At 37.4% G+C, this 22,755-nt stretch overlaps 1 protein-coding gene across 1 annotated transcript in view; it reads right to left on the bottom strand.

Moving 5' to 3' along the window:
- The window catches only part of smpd1 (sphingomyelin phosphodiesterase 1), a 61,781-nt gene that overhangs the window by 10,880 nt on the left and 28,146 nt on the right, over positions 1-22,755 (bottom strand). The window contains exons 4-5 of the mRNA XM_051926751.1: positions 18,639-18,715; positions 2,336-2,481 (exon numbers count right to left, since the gene is read on the bottom strand). Of these exons, the coding sequence (XP_051782711.1) occupies positions 2,336-2,481; positions 18,639-18,715 (223 nt within the window). The remainder of the gene's footprint in view (positions 1-2,335; positions 2,482-18,638; positions 18,716-22,755) is intronic.

Below are 22,755 nucleotides of genomic sequence, written 5' to 3'. Positions count from 1 at the left end.
TAAATAAATGTTGTTGTTGTTGTTACAGTGCATCCAGAAAGTATTCACAGCACATCACTATTTCCACCTTTTGTTATGTTACAGCCTTATTCCAAAATGGATTAAATTCATTTTTTTCCTCAGAATTCTGCACACAACACCCCATAATGACAATTTGCAAAAACCTCAAGTAAACTTTTTTCACATTTATTAAAAATAAAAAAATTGAGAAATCGCATGTACATAAGTATTCACAGCCTTTGCTCAATACTTTGTCGATGCACCTTTGGCAGCAATTAGAGCCTCAAGTCTGTTTGAATACGATGCCACAAGCTTGGCACACCTATCCTTGGCCGGTTTCGCCCATTCCTCTTTGCAGCACCTCTCAAGCTCCATCAGGTTGGATGGGAAGTGTCGGTGCACAGCCATTTTAAGATCTCTCCAGAGATGTTCAATTGGATTCAAGTCTGGGCTCTGGTTGGGCCACTCAAGGACATTCACAGAGTTGTCCTGAAGCCACTCCTTTGATATCTTGGCTGTGTGCTTAGGGTCGTTGTCCTGCTGAAAGATGAACTGAGGTCAAGAGCGCTCTGGAGCAGGTTTTCATCCAGGATGTCTCTGTACATTGCTGCAGTCATCTTTCCCTTTATCCTGACTAGTCTCCCAGTTCCTGCCACTGAAAAACATCCCCACAGCATGATGCTGCCACCACCATGCTTCGCTGTAGGGATGGTGCCAGGTTTCCTCCAAACGTGACGCCTGGCATTCACACCAAAGAGTTCAATCTTTGTCTCATCAAACAAGAGAAATTTCTTTCTCATGGTCTGAGAGTCCTTCAGGTGCCTTTTGGCAAACTCCATGCGGGCTGCCATGTGCCTTTTGCTAAGGAGTGGCTTCCGTCTGGCCACTCTACCATACAGGCCTGATTGATAGATAGATAGATAGATAGATAGATAGATAGATAGATAGATAGATAGATAGATAGATAGATACTTTATTAATCCCAATGGGATGGATTGCTGCAGAGATAGTTGTCCTTCTGGAAGGTTCTCCTCTCTCCACAGAGGACCTCTGGAGCTCTGACAGAGTGACCATCGGGTTCTTGGTCACCTCCCTGACTAAGGCCCTTCTCCCCCGATCGCTCAGTTTAGATGGCCGGCCAGCTCTAGGAAAAGTCCTGGTGGTTTCGAACTTCTTCCACTTACAGATGATGGAGGCCACTGTGCTGATTGGGACCTTCAAACCAGCAGAAATTTTTCTGTAAAATTCCCCAGATATGTGCCTCGAGACAATCCTGTCTCGGAGGCCTACAGACAATTCCTTTGACTTCATTGGTTTGTGCTCTGACATGAACTGTCAACTGTGGGACCTTATATAGACAGGTGTGTGCCTTTCCAAATCATGTCCAATCAACTGAATTTACCGCAGGTGGACTCCAATTAAGCTGCAGAAACATCTCAAGGATGATCAGGGGAAACAGGATGCACCTGAGCTCAATTTCGAGCTTCACGGCAAAGGCTGTGAATACTTATGTACATGTGATTTCTCAGTTTTTTTTATTTTTAATAAATTTGCAAAAACCTCAAGTAAACTTTTTTCACGTTGTCATTATGGGGTGTTGTGTGTAGAATTCTGAGGGAAAAAAATGAATATAATCCATTTTGGAATAAGGCTGTAACATAACAAAATGTGGAAAAAGTGATGCGCTGTGAATACTATCCGGATGCACTGTATCTATCTATACTGAAAATGACAGGGAAATCTTAAAATAAATATAAAGATAAAGTAAAAGCTTTTAGCATATTTACTTATTTAGCAGACATCTTTATCCACTTATTTTGGTTTCCAAATAGAGCACAGGTAGGTCAAGTGACTTGCTCATGGTCACACAGTGTCAGTAGCAGGATTTGAGTCCAAACCTTAACCACTACACCACACTGCCTACATATGGTGGGATATCATCAATTCAAAGACGTTTGTTTATTCAACTGCACACAAAATTCACAGGTAAAAAAACTAATCAGAGAATGAAAAAAACATTTAGAATGTGCATATAGCTATTTGTAATGTCCTGCATAGATTAAGTACAAATATACAGTACAAGTGAAAAGTGTAATACTTTAATCTTAGTAAATAGAAAAACATGAATCAATCATCTGTGTTCAGTATACTGTGCATCTTATGTTCAACAATGGAACTATAGTTTCAGTACAAAGTTCTGCCTTTCTTTACTACTCCATAATGGGGACAACAACATTTTGTTGATACCAGTGTTAACTTATGGGCATTCTGAGAACTGAGTTTTCAGTTTGACAACCAGATAAAGACCTTAGATTTCCATTTGTTGTTTACTTACCTGGGTTGAGATTAATGAAAGTTGTAACACTGGGTGCGATGAATGCAACAGACACAGGGCGAGTGAGAGTTTCCTCATCATAAAACATCTGAAATTCATCAAGGTGTGTATGTCCAAAGAACTGACCTGCAATTGTGCTTTCAAACCTATGAAAAGGCAAGCATATTTCAAAATAGTTGAAAGATTTCCAAAAATTAAATACAAATGTTAAAAAGGAAGATCTGAATCATAAATTATTTAACCTTACAGCTTAAACATCCAATGAGTGATCTGTACCAAACTGGAAGCTTGCCTTTACTGTTTAAGAGCAGCTCTATTTACTTATGCAGTGAAGCAGTGGTTTATTCAATTAAGTCTAAATACAAGCTTATTAAAACACAGGATACCTTATAAACCTATTTACAAAAGTTTAGAAAAGAATTTACAGTGCATCCGGAAAGTATTCACAGCGTATCACTTTTTCCACATTTTGTTATGTTACAGCCTTATTCCAAAATGGATTAAATTCATTTTTTTTCCTCAGAATTCTACACACAACACCCTATAATGACAACGTGAAAAAAGTTTACTTGAGTTTTTTGCAAATTTATTAAAAATAAAAAAACTGAGAAATCACATGTACATAAGTATTCACAGCCTTTGCTCGATACTTTGTCGATGCACCTTTGGCAGCAATTACAGCCTCAAGTCTTTTTGAATATGATGCCACAAGCTTGGCACACCTATCCTTGGCCAGTTTTGCCCATTTCTCTTTGCAGCACCTCTCAAGCTCCATCAGGATGGATGGGAAGCGTCGGTGCACAGCCATTTTAAGATCTCTCCAGAGATGTTCAATCGGATTCAAGTCTGGGCTCTGGCTGGGCCACTCAAGGACGTTCACAGAGTTGTCCTGAAGCCACTCCTTTGATATCTTGGCTGTGTGCTTAGGGTCGTTGTCCTGCTGAAAGATGAACCGTCGCCCCAGTCTTAGGTCAAGAGCGCTCTGGAGCAGGTTTTCATCCAGGATGTCTCTGTACATTGCTGCAGTCATCTTTCCCTTTATCCTGACTAGTCTCCCAGTCCCTGCCAATGAAAAACATCCCCACAGCATGATGCTGCCACCACCATGCTTCACTGTAGGGATGGTATTGGCCTGGTGATGAGCGGTGCCTGGTTTCCTCCAAACGCGACGCCTGGCATTCATACCAAACAGTTCAATCTTTGTCTCATCAGACCAGAGAATTTTCTTTCTCATGGTCTGAGAGTCCTTCAGGTGCCTTTTGGCAAACTCCAGGTGGGCTGCCATGTGCCTTTTACTAAGGAGTGGCTTCCGTCTGGCCACTCTACCATACAGGCCTGATTGGTGGATTGCTACAGAGATGGTTGTCCTTCTGAAAGGTTCTCCTCTCTCCACAGAGGACCTCTGGAGCTCTGACAGAGTGACCATCGGGTTCTTGGTCACCTCTCTGACTAAGGCCCTTCTCCCCCGATTGCTCAGTTTAGATGGCCGGCCAGCTCTAGGAAGAGTCCTGGTGGTTTCGAACTTCTTCCACTTACGGATGATGGAGGCCACTGTGCTCATTGGGACCTTCAAAGCAGCAGAAATGTTTCTGTAACCTTCACCAGATCTGTGCCTCGAGACAATCCTGTCTCGGAGGTCTATAGACAATTCCTTTGACTTCATGCTTGGTTTGTGCTCTGACATGAACTGTCAACTGTGGGACCTTATATAGCCAGGTGTGTGCCTTTCCAAATCATGTCCAATCAACTAAATTTACCACAGGTGGACTCCAATTAAGCTGCAGAAACATCTCAAGGGTGATCAGGGGAAACAGGATGCACCTGAGCTCAATTTTGAGCTTCATGGCAAAGGCTGTGAATACTTATGTACATGTACTTTCTCAATTTTTTTATTTTTAATTAATTTGCAAAAATCTCAAGTAAACTTTTTTCACGTTGTCATTATGGGGTGTTGTGTGTAGAATTTGGAGGAAAAAATGAATTTAATCCATTTTGGAATAAGGCTGTAACATAACAAAATGTGGAAAAAGTGATGCGCTGTGAAGACTTTCTGGATGCACTATATATAATGTTCATAATGCAATAAAGGTCAGACTACTATGATAAAGAACAAATAATCTCAAAGACAATATTTTCAACTAATTAGCTTTAAATATAGAATTACTTTTTCATTAAAGACAACAGAATTGACGTGAGTTTTAATGAATATTTTAAATGCATTCCAAAAGCAAAAAATCATTGAAACGTTTAGAATAAACACAAAATTCCATTTTAAGGTACAACACACGCACTGCCACCCAATCCACCCAATACAAACATCTGTGTTAGTGTTGCCCTGACTGCATATTCCTGTGCAGGAACAGTTCTGTGGTTATACTAGCAAAGTGCCCATATATTTTGCACATACCTGTTTTTAAAAAAGAAGAATTTAAATTCCTTTTGCCCAGCTATTGCCAAAGCATTCTGTGGTTGTGTTTAATTGAAACCACTGGCAACATTACACACTAGACTGGAATGCCCTCTGTATGGCACAAGAGAGAATAAAAAATGCTAAACATATCTTTATATGGTGTAGAACTACCAGACGTCCATTAACCACTGTACAGTAGATAAGATAAAAATGTTCTGGACAGTGAGGCATTTGTTGTTTTTAGACTATTTTTGTTCATCTGCTGCACATGAAATCCTCACGGACAACAATTTCATTAAGTGAAAAATTTGCCTTTTGCATCGTGTAGTACTGTCAGATATCTAATAAAAATATTCTGAAGCTGCTGAGCCCTAACACACAGTTGTTACTACATACTCCAAATATCTGAACTATGATAAATAATTTTAAATAAGCCATAAATAAATAATAGGGAGTGCAGTGAAAAACCAAAGGGTGGCTGGTTCAATGTGTGACCCTTAGCAAGTAATTTACCCTGCCCCGGCACCAGATGCAAAAATATGTTCAAAGTTGGAAACAGCTGTAATGTGACCTTGTCTTTGTAAATCACCTTTCACTTAGGCTTCAGGCAAATGTAAAATTATAATAACAACAATTCACATCCACTTCTTATCTTGTACACATATTCAGAAATGGTAGCTCTGCAACACCCATGAGATCCAACACTACAGTACAGTGCATTAAATTTAACTTACTATTAATAGACATTTTAGAAACTACAGCTGGATTCAAGCTAGGTTGTAGTCCACAAGTCTAAAGCAAGCAGACTTACTGTTAGACTTGGAATTCCTGTGCTGTTATTAGTACTGTCATTTTATGTAATTCTTCATTGATGGGGAGGTTTCTTGACAAAAACACAGGCCAGAGGATAACGCTTGCAGTTTCTGTGAACTTTAATTTTTAATCTTACACTTTGGTTCTGGATATTTCTTTGGCGCCTGCTTCAACAACTCCGCTGTTGCCTCAAGCAATTCTCTTTTTTTTGTGTTACGCCTGCAAGTTTATCTAGAAGCCTGTAACTTCTCCACTTCTAGGGGTGCTTCCAGTACAACCAGGTGAATTCATGGAGCCAATGCAGTGGTGACAACACCGTAATCCGCATGTGAGATGATGTAGGACTGATTTGTCAAGTTTAAGTTAACGCATAGCAGGCAAAGTCAGATGATTAAACAAAAAGGAACTTAAGCCTGTTTCAGTATGAGGTTGCGATTTAGGCCCTTTTTTCTCCCTTTAGGGCAACCAGCAACTCTGATTTTGTTTTTTCTTCTACTGTGATTAACAAACTATTGTTAAGCTGGTGCTTGTGTTTTAACTATTCTACCGTCACATCAAGTGTAAGAAAGTTTAATAAGGTCACGCCCTCAACTGGAAGTTGTTGTCCATTTCTGAGAGACTTTGTATTTTGCTATATTGGTTTACCTTGAACACATTTGTTTATTTATTGTTGTCAATTGTTTGTTACGTTAAATAAAATATAAAACCTGGAATTCTGGAATCTGACTATGACTGCTGCAATCGGATTTCTGTTGGCTAAACCCTGTGAATTAGTGCATTTCCATAGGTCCCTGAAACCCCTCTTTGACATTGAGTCTTTTCTGATCTAGAATATTATATAAATATGTTATATAATTATATAGTATATCTAAAATATAACTTTGACTAGTCAGAATCTATCTTACTAAACCACAGTTAATATATGCACGGCGGATACACCGAGGCGCATGCGCACTGCGGCCTTGGCACCCGCCCCAGAGTCCAGGGTCAAACGCAGCAGCTTTCCAAAACATGGTGGCTTCCCCAGAGTCAGTAGGTGTCGCCCGAACAACACAACCTCTGAGCGCCCAAACAACACAACCTGTACAGTCAAACGCAGTGGCTTCCCAAAACGCGGCAGATTCCCAGAGTCAGTAGGTGGCGCCCAAACAACACAACCTGTGAACTAGACTTGCTCTAATCCATTGTGCCAGTAATGTAGATCACATAACGGTCATTCAGTTTGGCGCCCGCCCCAGAGTCCAGAGTCAAACGCAGCGGTGCCCGCCCCAGAGTCAAACGCAGCGACTTCCCAAAACGCGGCAGCTTCCCAGAGTCAGTAGGTGGCACCCAAATAACACAACGTAATGCGCCGTGGCGCCTGCCCCAGAGTCAAACGCAGCGGCTTCCCAGAGTCAGTAGGTGGCGCCCAAACAACACAACCTGTGAGCTACACTTGCTCTAATCCACTGTGCCAGTAATATAGATCACATAACGGTCACAGACTCTAACCCGGCAGTTTCCCAGACTCAGTGGCTGGCACACGAACACCACAACCTGTAAACTAAACTTGCTGTGCTCCACTCTGCCAGCAGTCGGTGTCAGCAAAGGCAACGGAATCACGTCTCCACAAAACGAAACCACTGTAGTACAGATATGCTTATGTAATTAAATGACATTTCCCCAGACGCACCCACCCTCCATGATATGTCATCCATCCAGATATCGGACGGAACAGAAACTGATTGCCATTCTTGGATTTCCGATTCGCTAGGCTTACTTGTGAGTATCAGAGACACAGTATGTTATATAAATATATATATATGTACGTATACACACACAACTGAGAGCCTATTCTCACTGAATTCTATGACTTATGAGTTATCTGTAATGATATATTCAGTTTCAATTAAAATGTATGTTAGATATCAAAAATGACATTACAGTATTATACTGTATCTTTAATTCAAACACAATAATCACTTGAGCTTTAGAATAGTCAAAATGGAATTTCCTGATATCTCTAATGGAAAACTCCATCAGTGTCTTTAGGAAAAACCATCAATAATCAAAATGGAATTACAGCTATCTGAAATTGAAATTCTGACTAGCCAAAATGTAACTACAGATCCTTCTAATAGGAATCTACACTAGCCAAAAATATCATTGTAGACAGTAAAAAAAAAACGACCTGCCATGAAAACAAAATAGCAGGAGACATTAATGGTTTGTCATGTGTATACCATTGTGAATTCAACGCTGAAGACAATGATTAATTCAAGCAATAGGTCCAGATTTTACTGAAGAAATGTTCTGCTACTTCAAAGATCTTCATTAAAATAACATTGCAGGTCATTTTAGTATTTGCCTGAATTTGTTTCACAGAAAGAACTAGTACAATTTTTCCAACACTAAGTGTTATGAATCTTGAGAGTCCCAAAACAAAAAAGCCCCAGAAATTGATCAAAATGCTCATTAGCATGAGAAACCATCAAAACCCAGTTAGTAACAATGGCAAGCACAGAATCTCTATAAATAAAAATATTTATTCTTTAACAATTGCTCTATAATAAAACTAAACGGAGAAAAAGGAGTTTCCTGAAAGTCAAAGGCAATCCAGGGAAAACAAGTCCCAATCCAGCATAAACAATGAACATGTCAAAAAAATTTCAGAAAATCACATATAATCAAATAGCACAAGAATCACCCACCAACTTCCCAAGCACATTTAAATTAACCGCAAGGGACTATGGGATATCCTAGCCTTTATAAAAATGAACAAACATAAAACTGGAATTTGAGCCTCAGCTAGAGGAGGAACCCTGACTTAAATATAACAACTAGTAAATGTTTAATCATACTAGCCCTGCATCTGTAACTGAGGACCACTCATAAATGGCTCACTTGCTACTTGGAAAATAAACTTGGCCACTCTGTCAATGTTGTGCTTTGTTTCACCTGGTGCCCAGGTTAACTGGAATAGGAAGATATTTGGATGGATAGATAAAAAGGTACAAATAGATGTCAGGTGACACATATTATTTAGGACTTGCAAACTGCCAAGTACAAGGCTTCTAGGTGACACAGCAATTTCTTCAGCTGATTTGCACACTAACTGGTCAGCAGCATGCTGTTTTGTATTCGTCAAATAATGCACTTCATCACTAATTGTATAAAGTATCCAGAGATTTTTTTTTTATTATTTTTATTAAAAGTTAATGTTTTGCATAAAGAGGTATTTTATTTTTATTATGCTTGTTTTATACCCTCAAGACAATAAAAAGCCAGAAAGGCTTCTGCAAATTTCTATCCTTTGCCACTGGTTATCAAAAAACGACGCTGAGCATTGCTAATTCAAGCTATTGTTAACATTTACTAGTGTAAAATTATATTGTCACATTGCGACCTGCGTTATTTACCTATGAAAGTGAAAGGGAAAAGTATGCAATATGAAAAAAAGAATATTATTCTTTTGATGACAAAAAGGGAAGATCATTCCAAATTATAATAGGTCTATAATAATATAAATAATTTAGGATGATTTAATTTATGAAAAATGAAATAAAACAGAAATAACTCAGATGTCTCCTGACAATTAAAATTCACCCAAAAGGGAAGAAAAAATGTGTTAGCAGCTATGAACAGAAAATGCATGTGTTTGTGCTAAGTTTTGATTGAATCAGCTGAAACATTCAATAAACAATTTAAAATCAACATGAAGCTGTATGTCATGGATGTAGCCCATCATATACATAGATCTGTTCCCTGTAAAATTAAAAACGGCAAATTGTGTATGTCTGTTGTACTCTTGTACACACATATGACTAAAAGAACTCTGTTTAAATGTTTCCTTTGTTTCAAACATCTGCTTGGGATTTAGTTGTGAGCTATTTATTCATGACTATGCTTTTCAGTGCTGTTGAACAGACACATTAAGCAAAACTGACAACTGGCCTTCTGAAATGTGAGACCCAACAGTCGCTACCCATTTTGAAAAGCTTGTGATGTCTGCTGTGCATCGCTTGTGTGCCAGCTGCTTACACTTCTTTTTTGAGTACATTTGAAGTCACATCCAATCAGTTTTCAAAATGGGTAATCAAATGATTTAGAATTCTTTCTTTCAAAGTATAATATTATTAGTAGTATTAATTTGAAAAATATTTACTTCATACATCCTGGAATAACAAAAGTATGCTGCTTTTTAGCAAGCACTTTTTAATTACAGAAGCAGACATCTTCCCTTCCCCTAACTGAAGATACACAGATTTGTGGCTGTCGGCACCTTTTATTTGTAAGAGGGAGAAGAGGCAATGAATGACAATGAACTGTTGTTGAACACTTAAAACTTTCTCCAGAGATTTTTGAAAAAGTAGATATAAAATCTGATCCCTCTTTTTTTTTTTTTTTTTTAGTAACAATAAAGTATAGGGTGATATAAAATAATGCCGCGGCAGTGTTGGTGGGACAGATGATGCAGCCAGCACATGACTTTTTCCATATTTATAAGTACAGTATACACTATGAATTTATTTATATATTGTATATCTGAGATGCAAAATCTCTAAAGTTTGTTTTCATATTTCAGTCCACTTTAAAGGCAAACCTATTAAAAAAAACAAAAACACATGATTATAGTATATGGGGAAAGATGAAAGGTGTAATACCACTAATGCAGTGGAAAATCTTGAACTTTAACAGCTCAAAGATCAACCTTTGGATCCAACACAAAATTCACAAAAGTCATTCTGTCAAGCATATGTCAGATTTTAGGAACAGTGGTTTTGCTTTAGTTGCTATCAGCTTTAAGACCTTTGAACATTAAAAACCTCAAAGCTGAACGGGTGGAATTCACCCAAAACCTAAAAAGGTACACAATAAGGAGTGCAAGTTGTCCACAAAATTTCTTAAGCATCTGTCCATTTATTCTCAAGTTACAGCATCCTTAAAATTGTTACCACAGATAAACAGCTTTTCAAAAATGTTCAGAACATGTATTTCAGTTAAAAACCAGAAGTTGTTTTTTCAAGATAACAAACAGTACTTCCTCAATGTACATAATATGTAGAGAGAAAAACACTTAAATGCAGAAGTGCCCTCACTTTTTCCTGTTGATATGGTTTGTAGGTGATTTGTTCATAATGGTCATGTGAAAAATAATGTACATCCTCTTACAATTCTATGGTTTACATTTCAAGACATAATAAAAAAAAAAATCTGGTCCTTCCCAGGTTCTAAAATTATTTAAATCTAACCTCGGGTGTAAAACACACAGAGATTCCACTGTGGCATTACTTAACAAAAATGAGGCGAAAATGGAGAAGCAATGTGTGAAACACTAAGCACACCCCATGATTCAATAGCTTGTAGAACCACCTTTAGCAGCAATAACCTGAAGTAATCGTTTTCTGTATGAATTTAATCAGTTTCTCACATTGTTATGGAGGAATTCTGGCCCACTCTTCTTTACAACATTGCTTCACTTTATTGAGGTTTGCAGGCATTTGTTTATGTGCAGTTCTCTCAATTTTCCACCATAGCATTTCAATCAGGTTGAAGTCTAGACTTTGACTAGGCAATTGCAACACCTTGATTATTTTGTTTTTCAGCCATCCTGTTATAGATTTGCTGGTGTGCTTAGGATTATTGTCCTATTGCATGACCCAATTTCGGCCAAGCTGAGCTGTCAGAAGATGGCCTCGCATTTGACACTAGAGTACTTTGGTATACTGTATACAGAGGAGTTCATGGTTGATTCAATGACTGCAAGGTGCCCATGTCATGTGGCTGCAAAACAAGCCAAAATCATCACACCTCCACCACTGTGCTTGACAGTTGGTATGAGATGTTTGTGCTGGTATGCTGTGTTTGATTTTTGCCAAACATCTCCACTTTGGTCTGTCCAAAAGACATTGTTTCAGTAGTCTTGTGGTTTGTTCAGATGCAACTTTGCAAATCTATGCTGTGCTGCCATGTTCTTTTTAGAGAGAGGATGCTTTCTCCTGGCATCCCTTCCAAACAAGCCATACTGTTCAGTCTTTTTCTATTTGTACTGTCATGAATTTTAACATGCTAACTAAAAAGTCTGTACAGTCTGAAATGTAGCTCTTTGGATTTTTGCAATTTCTGACCTTGGGGTAAATTTACTGGATTGTTCACTCCTGGGAAGATTGGCAACTGTCTTGAATGTTTTCCACTTGTGAATAATCTTTCTAAGTGTAGAATGATGGACTTCAAATTGTTTGGAAATGGCCTTATTGGCCTTCCCAGATTGATATGCAGCAACAATTGCTTCTCTGAGATCACTGCTGATGTCTTTCCTACTCAGAATTGTGTTAACCTGAATGATCCAGCCAAGCAAACTGCCAAAACGTCTGCTATTATAGAGGTGGTCAAACTTGCTGATGATCAATTAATCAAGTGCATTTGATTAGTAGCACCTGGCTGCTACTTACCCTCTTAATTCCTATGGAAGTAGTAAGGATGTGCTTAATTCTTCTCACACTGCTTCTGCATTTTGGCTTAGTTTTGTTAAATAATGACATGGTGTGATACTTCATATTGTTGTTCATGTGAGATTGTATTTACCTAATTTTAAGACCTGCCAAGGACCAAATGATTTATTATTACATCCTGATATGTAGCCTTCTCCTTGCTTTGCAAGCATCAATTATTTTGTTTTTCAGAGAGCTAGGCAGGTGCTTAGAGGGGCCCATGGTTGCTGATTGTTGGGACAATGTTTGAAGAGTCAAAGAATTTATAGTGCTTTGAAATTCACTTTGGGTTTCCTCACAATGACTGTGAACAAGTCATAACCCTAACTAGCTAATTAAGGTCAGAGACCTTTGTAAAAGTTATCCAAGATCTCAAATATTTTGGAGTGACCAAATCTTTGCATAATTCTCCTTTCCTTTTTCATTGTACAAATAAAAATACATCAGTCTTGCATAAAATGATGAAAAGAAACTGATTTTTTCTGAGATATGATCACTACAACTCTCATAAACATTACTAGAACCTACAAGAATGTCTTTTCCTAATCCTAATCTTTATTAGCACAAGGATGGTTGAGACTAAGAAATGTTTTAGCCCTCTGTCTGTCTGTCTCTGTATATTAACTTTGTAAGGGCTAAAACTGCAACCAGTCTTAAAGGGGCAGGGTTATTTCTTAAACTAACAGTACCTTTCATTTTTGTCACTTATAAAAGTACCATGTTTACATTGGAACAGAATGTTCTTAAACAGAAGGAAAGGAGTTCCAAGCACGTTTTTCTACTTTATTATATTGTGCTTAGATGTGTTAACATCTGCACATAATAGAGAAGGTCTAGCATATTTTGTATAGAATGCTTTGTGCTTAAAGTACCTAGACCAATCATAATTCTTGTTGTACAATCATTAATGCAGTATTTAGGAAACTACAGGTGTACACTTGTTGACATTTCACAAATCACGTGCACTTTTCAACAAATTTAATTAAACAGATTATATATTGCGTTACTGCAAACACTAACTGTCCCACTGTACAGCTTCAGAAACAGAATATAGGGAGCTTAGAAGCAACATCTGGGGTGACCTCCTTTAAAATATTACAAGTGATTCATAGATATTCAATCAGTTGCAAAAAATATAAATAAAAAATACAAATTCAGGTTAGTATATTCTGTTTATGTGAGGAGAAACCAAAACATACATTAAGGCCACTCCGTTTAATTTGGCAAGCTTTGTGTAAATCATAGCTGTATTGCCCAGCCAAGTTTACTTTCACTAACATCCCAGGCACACTATTCTTGACAGTCTGCAAAATCTTGGACAGTACAGTTTAAGTTTTATTTATTTTATGTGATCATAAAACACAAGCAGCAATGAAAAATGGGTAACAAAAAACAGACGTTAGTTGGGCAAATTCATGTTAATTTTAAAAAAATTCCTGTTCTTTTAGACAAGATTCAAAATATATGCACTAAAATAAAATAGGTGTAACAAAGCAATTACATATAGTGTGTTACAAAGGTCATATTACAATACATAAAACCTCATCTTTACACAATTCAGAGAGTTGTTAAAAAAAAAGAAAAAAAAAGACCCATTAAAAAGTTCCTCATTTATAGTAAAACACCACAGGTAAAACAAAAATAGAGGAAGGAGCCCAAAAGACTTATGTTAGAACAACATTAACAAAGTCTTTAAGCTAAATTTTTGAAAAAATACCTTTATGATTCCATGCAAAATTAATTTTTACTTTCTGGTATACAAAGTATATGGAAAGTACTGTAATTGTCCAAAGATTCAATGTCGAGATTTAGATTAATCTTGACATTTTAGACCTCCCTGAGTCCTAAAATACCATTTTTGGAATAATATCTGTGTGTAGGTAAACACAATAACTTGAGTACGCTTTCACTTAGGTCAACCAAATTTTGCATACAAGTATTAGGTACTAAATATTGATTCCTATCAACTTTTGGGCTATTTCTGTTAAATGGAAGTGGTACTTCACCTTTTATTCATGCAGCTGCAGAATTTATCAGAATTATTCAACTTTACTTTAATAATAATTGTTCAATAATTTTATTAATTTGATCAGATTTGTTGTTGATGGTTCCTTAATGTACATAATATAAAAATATAATCATTGTCTTGTGGTTTACTCCTCAAATATCCATCCCCATATCTGAGTATACGAGAAAGTCTAGGGGAGACCACTCCTGATTTTTTTTTTCTAGTTTTGGCTAACAAAAGACATTGCTTTCCATTAAGTTTGGCTCATTAGAAAAGCAAAGTCAATTGATGTTGTTATCAAAGTTGTCAAAGTCAATTGACACACTAACAATACATTACACAAGTTTGTTGTTATAATATTGTTTTTATGATCCACTCTAATTCAATTCTATAGGAGCACTAGAGAAAAATCAAGCAAAATTACACCTTTTATTGGCTAACTAAAAAGATTACAATATGCAAGCTTTCGAGGCAACTCAGGCTAGGAATAATAAACTCTAGTTACTCTATCAACAGGATAGAATTATTTAAATTTATAAGCACAACCATTCTGATATGACAAACAAACTGTGGTGTGTTATTCAGACAGCACAAAAGAATGTAGGCCTGAAATAAGATTCCACTGAGGTCCTGTACATATCATGTTGTCCAGAAATGCACTGGAAATATAAGCAAAGACTACACTCGCCTAGTCAACTTTCTCTTTTGGTAATTAACATCAAGGAAATGTGACTAGTCATTAAAGACAAGAACTACTAGACTCAGAAGCAGTTTCTTTCCTACTTTAATCACTATGGTTGAACACGGTCCTTGATTTATCTGTCTTTTGCTGAATACTATTCTTCTCCATTCAATACAAATTGTTTATATTTCATATTTACTTTAAATTCTACCTTACTGTATTGTTATATATATTTTTTTTACTGTATATAATGTTGTGATGAAGTCATGCATTGTATATCGTGTTGTTTAATTCTATGTACCATGTTAGTGTTTAGAAGCAACACTAAGAGATTCCTAGAAGCTATGTTCCCTAGAAATAAAGTTCAAGTTTGGTTCATATCTTTGCCCAAAATGGTCTTAATTTTGGACAGTTCTAAAAAAAAATGGTAACAGATGCCATTGTTCATAATTATGATGCTGTCATAGCAATAAATTTGTAACAAACATGTCTTTACAAAAATAATAAATTTGCTATAGCAAAACATGCAATCCTTGTGATATTACTGTTTTCAATTTAACACAGGTCAAAGAGGATTTCAAAATCCCTGCTTTGTTTTTTCTAGCATTTTAAGTACCGTCCCTTACTGTACTTTTTTGAATTCAGCTTTGCATCTTGGCTACATGTGATCTATAAGGATGTGTATCCCCTGAATTACAACATGTTTTATGTTTTTATGAACAACAGAGTTCCACTGCATGAGAAATTGACAGGTTCCTTTCCCAGAGTTGCCTTTAAGATCGTATAGTAGTACACCCTATGCCATTAACTGATAAAGACTAGAAACACCGTCAATATTCTTCTCATTACTAGCTAAAATATATTGAAATGTGAATGCTCCTTAAAGACTGTGGAAGTCATGCAGGTTCTATTTAACAACAGTTAAGAACTCAAAGTATTGAAAAAAATCCTTATTTAAGATATGGTAAATCAAACAGTGACAGAACACTCTCTATACTGTATAAATATATCTGAAAGTCCAAATAAATAATGACTTTAATAAATTAAATACTATATAAGCTAAGGAGGGATGGAGCCTAAAATTATTCTGTAATAGAGCTGTGAAGAGCAATATCTTAAGGGGTTTCTTACGCTAGTTTCATTTTTAAAGTAAGCAGTCCATGGCTAAATTTCTCCTGAAATAATTACCAACATAGTTAAAGATTTATTCATATTGAGATGGGAAAAGAACAACATAAAAATGATTTATGAGTAGTATTAGGAGTGTGACTCCTTGTTCCGAGTCAAATATGATCTTTCATTGCAATAACACCTTAAGCAACTGCTTCATCTCTTTCCATTTAGACGATATTTGGAACAATTTTTGTAGTATGCAGAAAAACACACTCATTTCAACATGTCTGCAACAAGCGTAATGTTGTTGTCGCCCAATGTTTAGTACATTTAACACCCAACCTGGACTTGCCTTTCTGTCTCTCATGCAACTAACTCTGTTACCTAAGCTTGACGATACCTGTATAAAAAAAACAGTGTTTCTTAAACTGCAAAAAATATTTTCTTTGAAAATGAGGCATTAGATGTAACTTTTTTTTTTTTTTTTTTAAATAGTGTGAAGCCCTGGGTGCATGCAGCCGCCCTAACCCGACACTAACAGGCAGGACACCACATAGCACACGGTTTATTTATACAAAGCAGCCTGGTATGTATCAGCAACACAGTCCCTTCTCTTTGCCAGTCCTTCCGCATATACTCCTCCTCGCGAGCGTCGTCCACTTCCTCCCGACTCTAGGCATTTGGTGGTGGTGACTGGCTCCTATAATAGGGCAACCCAGAAGTACTCCAGGTACCCAACACATCATTTTTCTTCATTCCGAAATCAACTTTTTCCAGGATTGTTAATTTTTCTTTCAGCGTTAACTGATGCCGTTTCTCATGTCTCACCAACACTCACACAGAGCAATTATCACTTACTTTTGGTCTAACAAGAAAGAGACAGCCTGCTGCAAGTTTCCCAAGACTCAACGAAAATGTAGGCACGGCATTAAATATTTTTTGCATTGCATTATCATCTATGGTCGCCATTTTTTGGTCAAAAGAACATCTGTTATACTGAAATTTACATTCTGTTAAAAAAAATCCGTTTAACATGTTGTATGAATGTTTGTTCAGGCCAACAAAAAGTATTCGTTGTTCTGAAAATTTTGTTACTTTGGTATTTGCTATAAAAGGATTTGACCTGTATAATAATGTGGGTATGTGCTTTGTCACAAGAAATGGGTAACCACTGGGTCTCCATATTATCACATTTCATCACCCCAAACTATTAATATTCTCGACAGTTTAAAATTAAAGTACACACCTGTCTAATATACAGTGGGTACGGAAAGTATTCAGACCCCCTTCAATTTTTCACTGTTTGTCATATTGCAGCCATTTGCTAAAATCATTTAAATTAATTTTTTCCTTCATTAATGTACACACAGCATCCCATATTGACAGACAAAAAAAAGAATTTTTGAAATTGTTGCAGATTTATTTAAAAAGAAAAACTGAAATATCACATGGTCCTAAGTATTCAGACCCTTTGCTCGGTATTTAGTAGAAGCACGCTTTTGAGCTAATACAGCCATGAGTCTTCTAGGGAAAGATGCAACAAGTTTTTCACACCTGGATTTGGGGATCCTCTGCCATTCCTCCTTGCAGATCCTCTCCAGTTCTGTCAGGCCGCACTCATCTTTCCCTCGATTGCAACCAGTCGTCCTGTCCCTGCAGCTGAAAAACACCCCCACAGCATGATGCTGCCACCGCCATGCTTCACTGTGGAGACTGTATTGGACAAGTGATGAGCAGTGCCTGGTTGTCTCCACACATACCGCTTAGAATTAAGGCCAAAAAGTTCTATCTTGGTCTCATCAGACCAGAGAATCTTATTTCTCACCATCTCAGAGTCCTTCAGGTGTCTTTTAGCAAACTCCATGCAGGCTGTCATGTGTCTTGCACTGAGGTATGTGTGGAGACAACCAGGCACTGCTCATCACTTGTCCAATACAGTCCCCACAGTGAAGCATGGCGGTGGCAGCATCATGCTGTGGGGGTGTTTTTCAGCTGCAGGGACAGGACGACTGGTTGCAATCGAGGGAAAGATGAATGCGGCCAAGTACAGGGATATCCTGGACAAAAACCTTCTCCAGAGTGCTAAGGACCTCAGACTGGGCCAAATGTTTACCTTTCAACAAGACAATGACCCTAAGCACACAGCTAAAATAACGAAGGAGTGGCTTCACAACAACTCTGTGACTGTTCTTGAATGGCCCAGCCAGAGCCCTGACTTAAACCCAATTGAGAATCTCTGGAGAGACCTAAAAATGGCTGTCCACCAACGTTTACCATCCAACCTGACAGAACTGGAGAGGATCTGCAAGGAGGAATGGCAGAGGATCCCTAAATCCAGGTGTGAAAAACTTGTTGCATCTTTCTCAAGAAGACTCATGGCTGTATTAGCTCAAAAGGGTGCTTCTACTAAATACTGAGCAAAGGGTCTGAATACTTAGGACCATGTGATATTTCAGTTTTTCTTTTTTAATAAATCTGCAACAATTTCAAAAATTCTTTTTTTTGTCTGTCAATATGGGGTGCTGTGTGTACATTAATGAGGGAAAAAATTAATTTAAATGATTTTAGCAAATGGCTGCAATATGACAAAGAGTGAAAAATTGAAGGGGGTCTGAATACTTTCCGTACCCACTGTATTTTAAATATAAATTAATATCACAATACTGTATGTGAAATATTACTTTTCATTGGGCTGTTTATGGAAACATACCGTTATTTGTAATGATAGGTTAAGTAGGTTTCTAGTAATGCTTAAAATAATAAAAAAAAGTTCCATCTCAGACACTTACAGGAAAAAATCTACCTACCTATTTACAATTTTATAGTAGTTCCAGCTCCAAGTCTTCAAACATAGTCCTGGTGGAATATGACCAATGATATGAACCTAAAAAAAAAGCTACCATTATTATTATAATTAGCAAAATACCCGCGCTTCGCAGCGGCGAAGTACTGTTTTAAAATTTAAAATAATAAACTGAGGGAAAATATACCAATAATTATTTGTTAAGGATCTCTTTGCATACCATGTTGTCAGTTCGCTCCTCCGGTTGTAATATGACCAAGCTGTGCGCTGAGCTTACTCTTGAGCATGCAACATATAGTTGGCCATGTGAAAAGTAAATCAAGAATGGCAAGACCGCGTCAGCTGCGGAGCTCAGCTCGGAGCGAAATGAAGTAAATGGGAGGGGAGATGATCATGTCACTCCAACACCCGCCTTAACTCTCCATCCCTCCATAAACACAGTCTCTCGGATCCCAACTCTATATATATGTGTGAAAAACTATTTGCCCCCTTCCTGATTTCTTATTCTTTTGCATGTTTGTCACACAAAATGTTTCTGATCATCAAACACATTTAACAATTAGTCAAATATAACACAAGTAAACACAAAATGCAGTTTGTAAATGGTGGTTTTTATTATTTAGGGAGAAAAAAAAATCCAAACCTACATGGCCCTGTGTGAAAAAGTAATTGCCCCCTGAACCTAATAACTGGTTGGGCCACCCTTAGCAGCAATAACTGCAATCAAGCGTTTGCGATAACTTGCAATGAGTCTTTTACAGCGCTCTGGAGGAATTTTGGCCCACTCATCTTTGCAAAATTGTTGTAATTCAGCTTTATTTGAGGGTTTTCTAGCATGAACCGCCTTTTTAAGGTCATGCCATACCATCTCAATTGGATTCAGGTCAGGACTTTGACTAGGCCACTCCAAAGTCTTCATTTTGTTTTTCTTCAGCCATTCAGAGGTGGATTTGCTGGTGTGTTTTGGGTCATTGTCCTGTTGCAGCACCCAAGATTGCTTCAGCTTGAGTTGACGAACAGATGGCCGGACATTCTCCTTCAGGATTTTTTGGTAGACAGTAGAATTCATGGTTCCATCTATCACAGCAAGCCTTCCAGGTCCTGAAGCAGCAAAACAACCCCAGACCATCACACTACCACCACCATATTTTACTGTTGGTATGATGTTCTTTTTCTGAAATGCTGTGTTTCCTTTTACGCCAGATGTAACGGGACATTTGCCTTCCAAAAAGTTCAACTTTTGTCTCATCAGTCCACAAGGTATTTTCCCAAAAGTCTTGGCAATCATTGAGATGTTTCTTAGCAAAATTGAGATGAGCCCTAATGTTCTTTTTGCTTAACAGTGGTTTGCGTCTTGGACATCTGCCATGCAGGCCGTTTTTGCCCAGTCTCTTTCTTATGGTGGAGTCGTGAACACTGACCTTAATTGAGGCAAGTGAGGCCTGCAGTTCTTTAGACGTTGTCCTGGGGTCTTTTGTGACTTCTCGGATGAGTCGTCTCTGCGCCTCTTGGGGTAATTTTGGTCGGCCGGCCACTCCTGGGAAGGTTCACCACTGTTCCATGTTTTTGCCATTTGTGCATAATGGCTCTCACTGTGGTTCGCTGGAGTCCCAAAGCTTTAGAAATGGCTTTATAACCTTTACCAGACTGATAGATCTCAATTACTTCTGTTCTCATTTGTTCCTGAATTTCTTTGGATCTTGGCATGATGTCTAGCTTTTGAGGTGCTTTTGGTCTACTTCTCTGTGTCAGGCAGCTCCTATTTAAGTGATTTCTTGATTGAAACAGGTGTGGCAGTAATCAGGCCTGGGGGTGGCTACGAATTTTGAACTCAGGTGTGATACACCACAGTTAGGTTATTTTTTAACAAGGGGGCAATTACTTTTTCACACAGGGCCATGTAGATTTGGATTTTTTTTCTCCCTAAGTAATAAAAACCATCATTTAAAAACTGCATTTTGTGTTTACTTGTGTTATATTTGACTAATGGTTAAATGTGTTTGATGATCAGAAACATTTTGTGTGACAAACATGCAAAAGAATAAGAAATCAGGAAGGGGGCAAATAGTTTTTCACACCACTGTATATATATATATATATATATATATATATATATATATATATATATATATATATATACACACATACATGTATAGATTGCTTACTCTGACAACTTCAATCTCTACTTCCATTAACTGTTAATCCTTGTTATTCAATTCAGAGTTGTGTTAAGTCCAGTGCCTATCACTGAAGCATTAATGCCAATGTGGGAACTAATGATGATTGGTGTGTCCATCCATCATGAGATATTCTCATCACACACATGCACGGTCATTTTCATTCTCACTGGGGCCGAATTCAAGGAGTGATCAAAATCTTCATCTATTAAAACACAACACGTTTTGTGTTTCTACAAAGTCCATGTGAAGACTAAAATGCTTGTAACAACATACACAAAGCGTTGTTAAGTCACTCTAATAAACTGGTTTGGTTTTGCTCGTGTTGCGACACTTTGGTAGTTGAGCGGATGTCTCTATCACTGGCATAGCATATTTCATGTTAATGGCAGTAGCAACATGTGGCCAAGCCTGGAGAATAGGGTGGGTATGGCATCTCTTCAAATTCAGTTTTACAGAGCTGCCTTTACAATTCATGCAGTGTGAAAAGGAGGCATGTTATAAACAAGAAGGGTGATGAATGACAGCTTTCCTCACTGCTTTCTGCAGACTGACTGCTATAAATGTCAAAGCAAATGAGAAACTGACCAGTTAGGTGAGCTGTTTGAATCATGTAATCAATGAGGACTATACCCTAAACATCATAAAAAATAGTGCACTTGACCTTTCCAGCACCAGCTTGTACCTACAATTTATTTGGGTTCAAGATGATCATCACGTTTCCATTCCATTGTTTTGACCATAATTATATAAACATTTTAAATGGCAGGTATATTAATTATTTGATTATATATTTGTGACTGATCCTCAATGGGACTCCCACCCTCTGATCCTGTTGATGAATCAAAAGACACAAAATGAGTCAATTAATTGATTCATTTAAAGGGTCAATTTGAAAAATCTAATCAGTTAAGTGAGTCATAATGCCCATCACTAATTTCAGGTTTGGGCTCAAAAAGTAGAGTTGCCAATTAAACAAACTTGTACGTTTCCGGAGTGTGAATGTATACAAAGACAGAGGACAACACAATAACATGACAAAAATATGCAACCTTCAAATTTCTATTATAGCATTTGATACCAGGATTTACAGGCTATGAGACCATACTACCATTACTTCTACTCTGACAGCTTTATTACAAGATAAAACCAATTTAGGCACTTACAATTATTCTCTGTTATTAATTGATTATTCTTTATTATTATAAAGATCAAAACTGAACATTAAACAAACTTCTTACTATTTTATCTTTCAGTCTTTCATACACTATGCTCCACCTAAATAAAAATCTACCAAAAAGCCAGTGGTTCCCTAAACCAAAAACTAGAGCTAAAGCTTATACTTTGTAAACCAAATTTAGATCATTTATTGATTACCTGTTTTTCTCTCTACATTCTTTGTGACAATACATTATCTTTCTGCTGAACTAGGCACCGTTTAAGACAGAAAAAATCATAAAACAACAAAGTGCTCCTGAAATGTAAATTATTTATTATTATTTATTATACAACTAAATAAAACACAAAGGTATAATAAAGGGAAATGTAACCTAAAGTACCATGAATGGGCATCAAAGAGTACAAAATGAGACCTGCAAACAGAGAAGCCAGTATGAGAATGGCAGACTCTACCAAAATGTCTGGTGTCATGGAAAGAAAACCTCTAAGTGTTGAAATGAAGGTCTTGTCAGGTGGGGAGGGAGCCAGAAAAAGTCTCTCATGACACTAGACAGCATAAAACACAACTAACACTTAGGTAGTGTGAACCACTCATTACTATGAAAGGGAGGAGATAATAAAGAAATGGCAGGAGGGCAGTGCTTTCCCTCCAGCCTGTTAGATGGTAGCAAAACTCTTGTGGAGATGGAAGAGGCTGTTCTGCCATTTTAAGGCAAATAGCATATTAGCTGCTTTGAAGACAGTCTATAGCTGCATTTGTTTATT

Source organism: Erpetoichthys calabaricus, chromosome 4 (genome assembly GCF_900747795.2).
Source record: "Erpetoichthys calabaricus chromosome 4, fErpCal1.3, whole genome shotgun sequence".
Classification (NCBI taxonomy): domain Eukaryota; kingdom Metazoa; phylum Chordata; class Cladistia; order Polypteriformes; family Polypteridae; genus Erpetoichthys; species Erpetoichthys calabaricus.
Note: the sequence above shows the minus strand (reverse complement) of the source record. Positions and strands in the feature narration are given on the sequence as shown.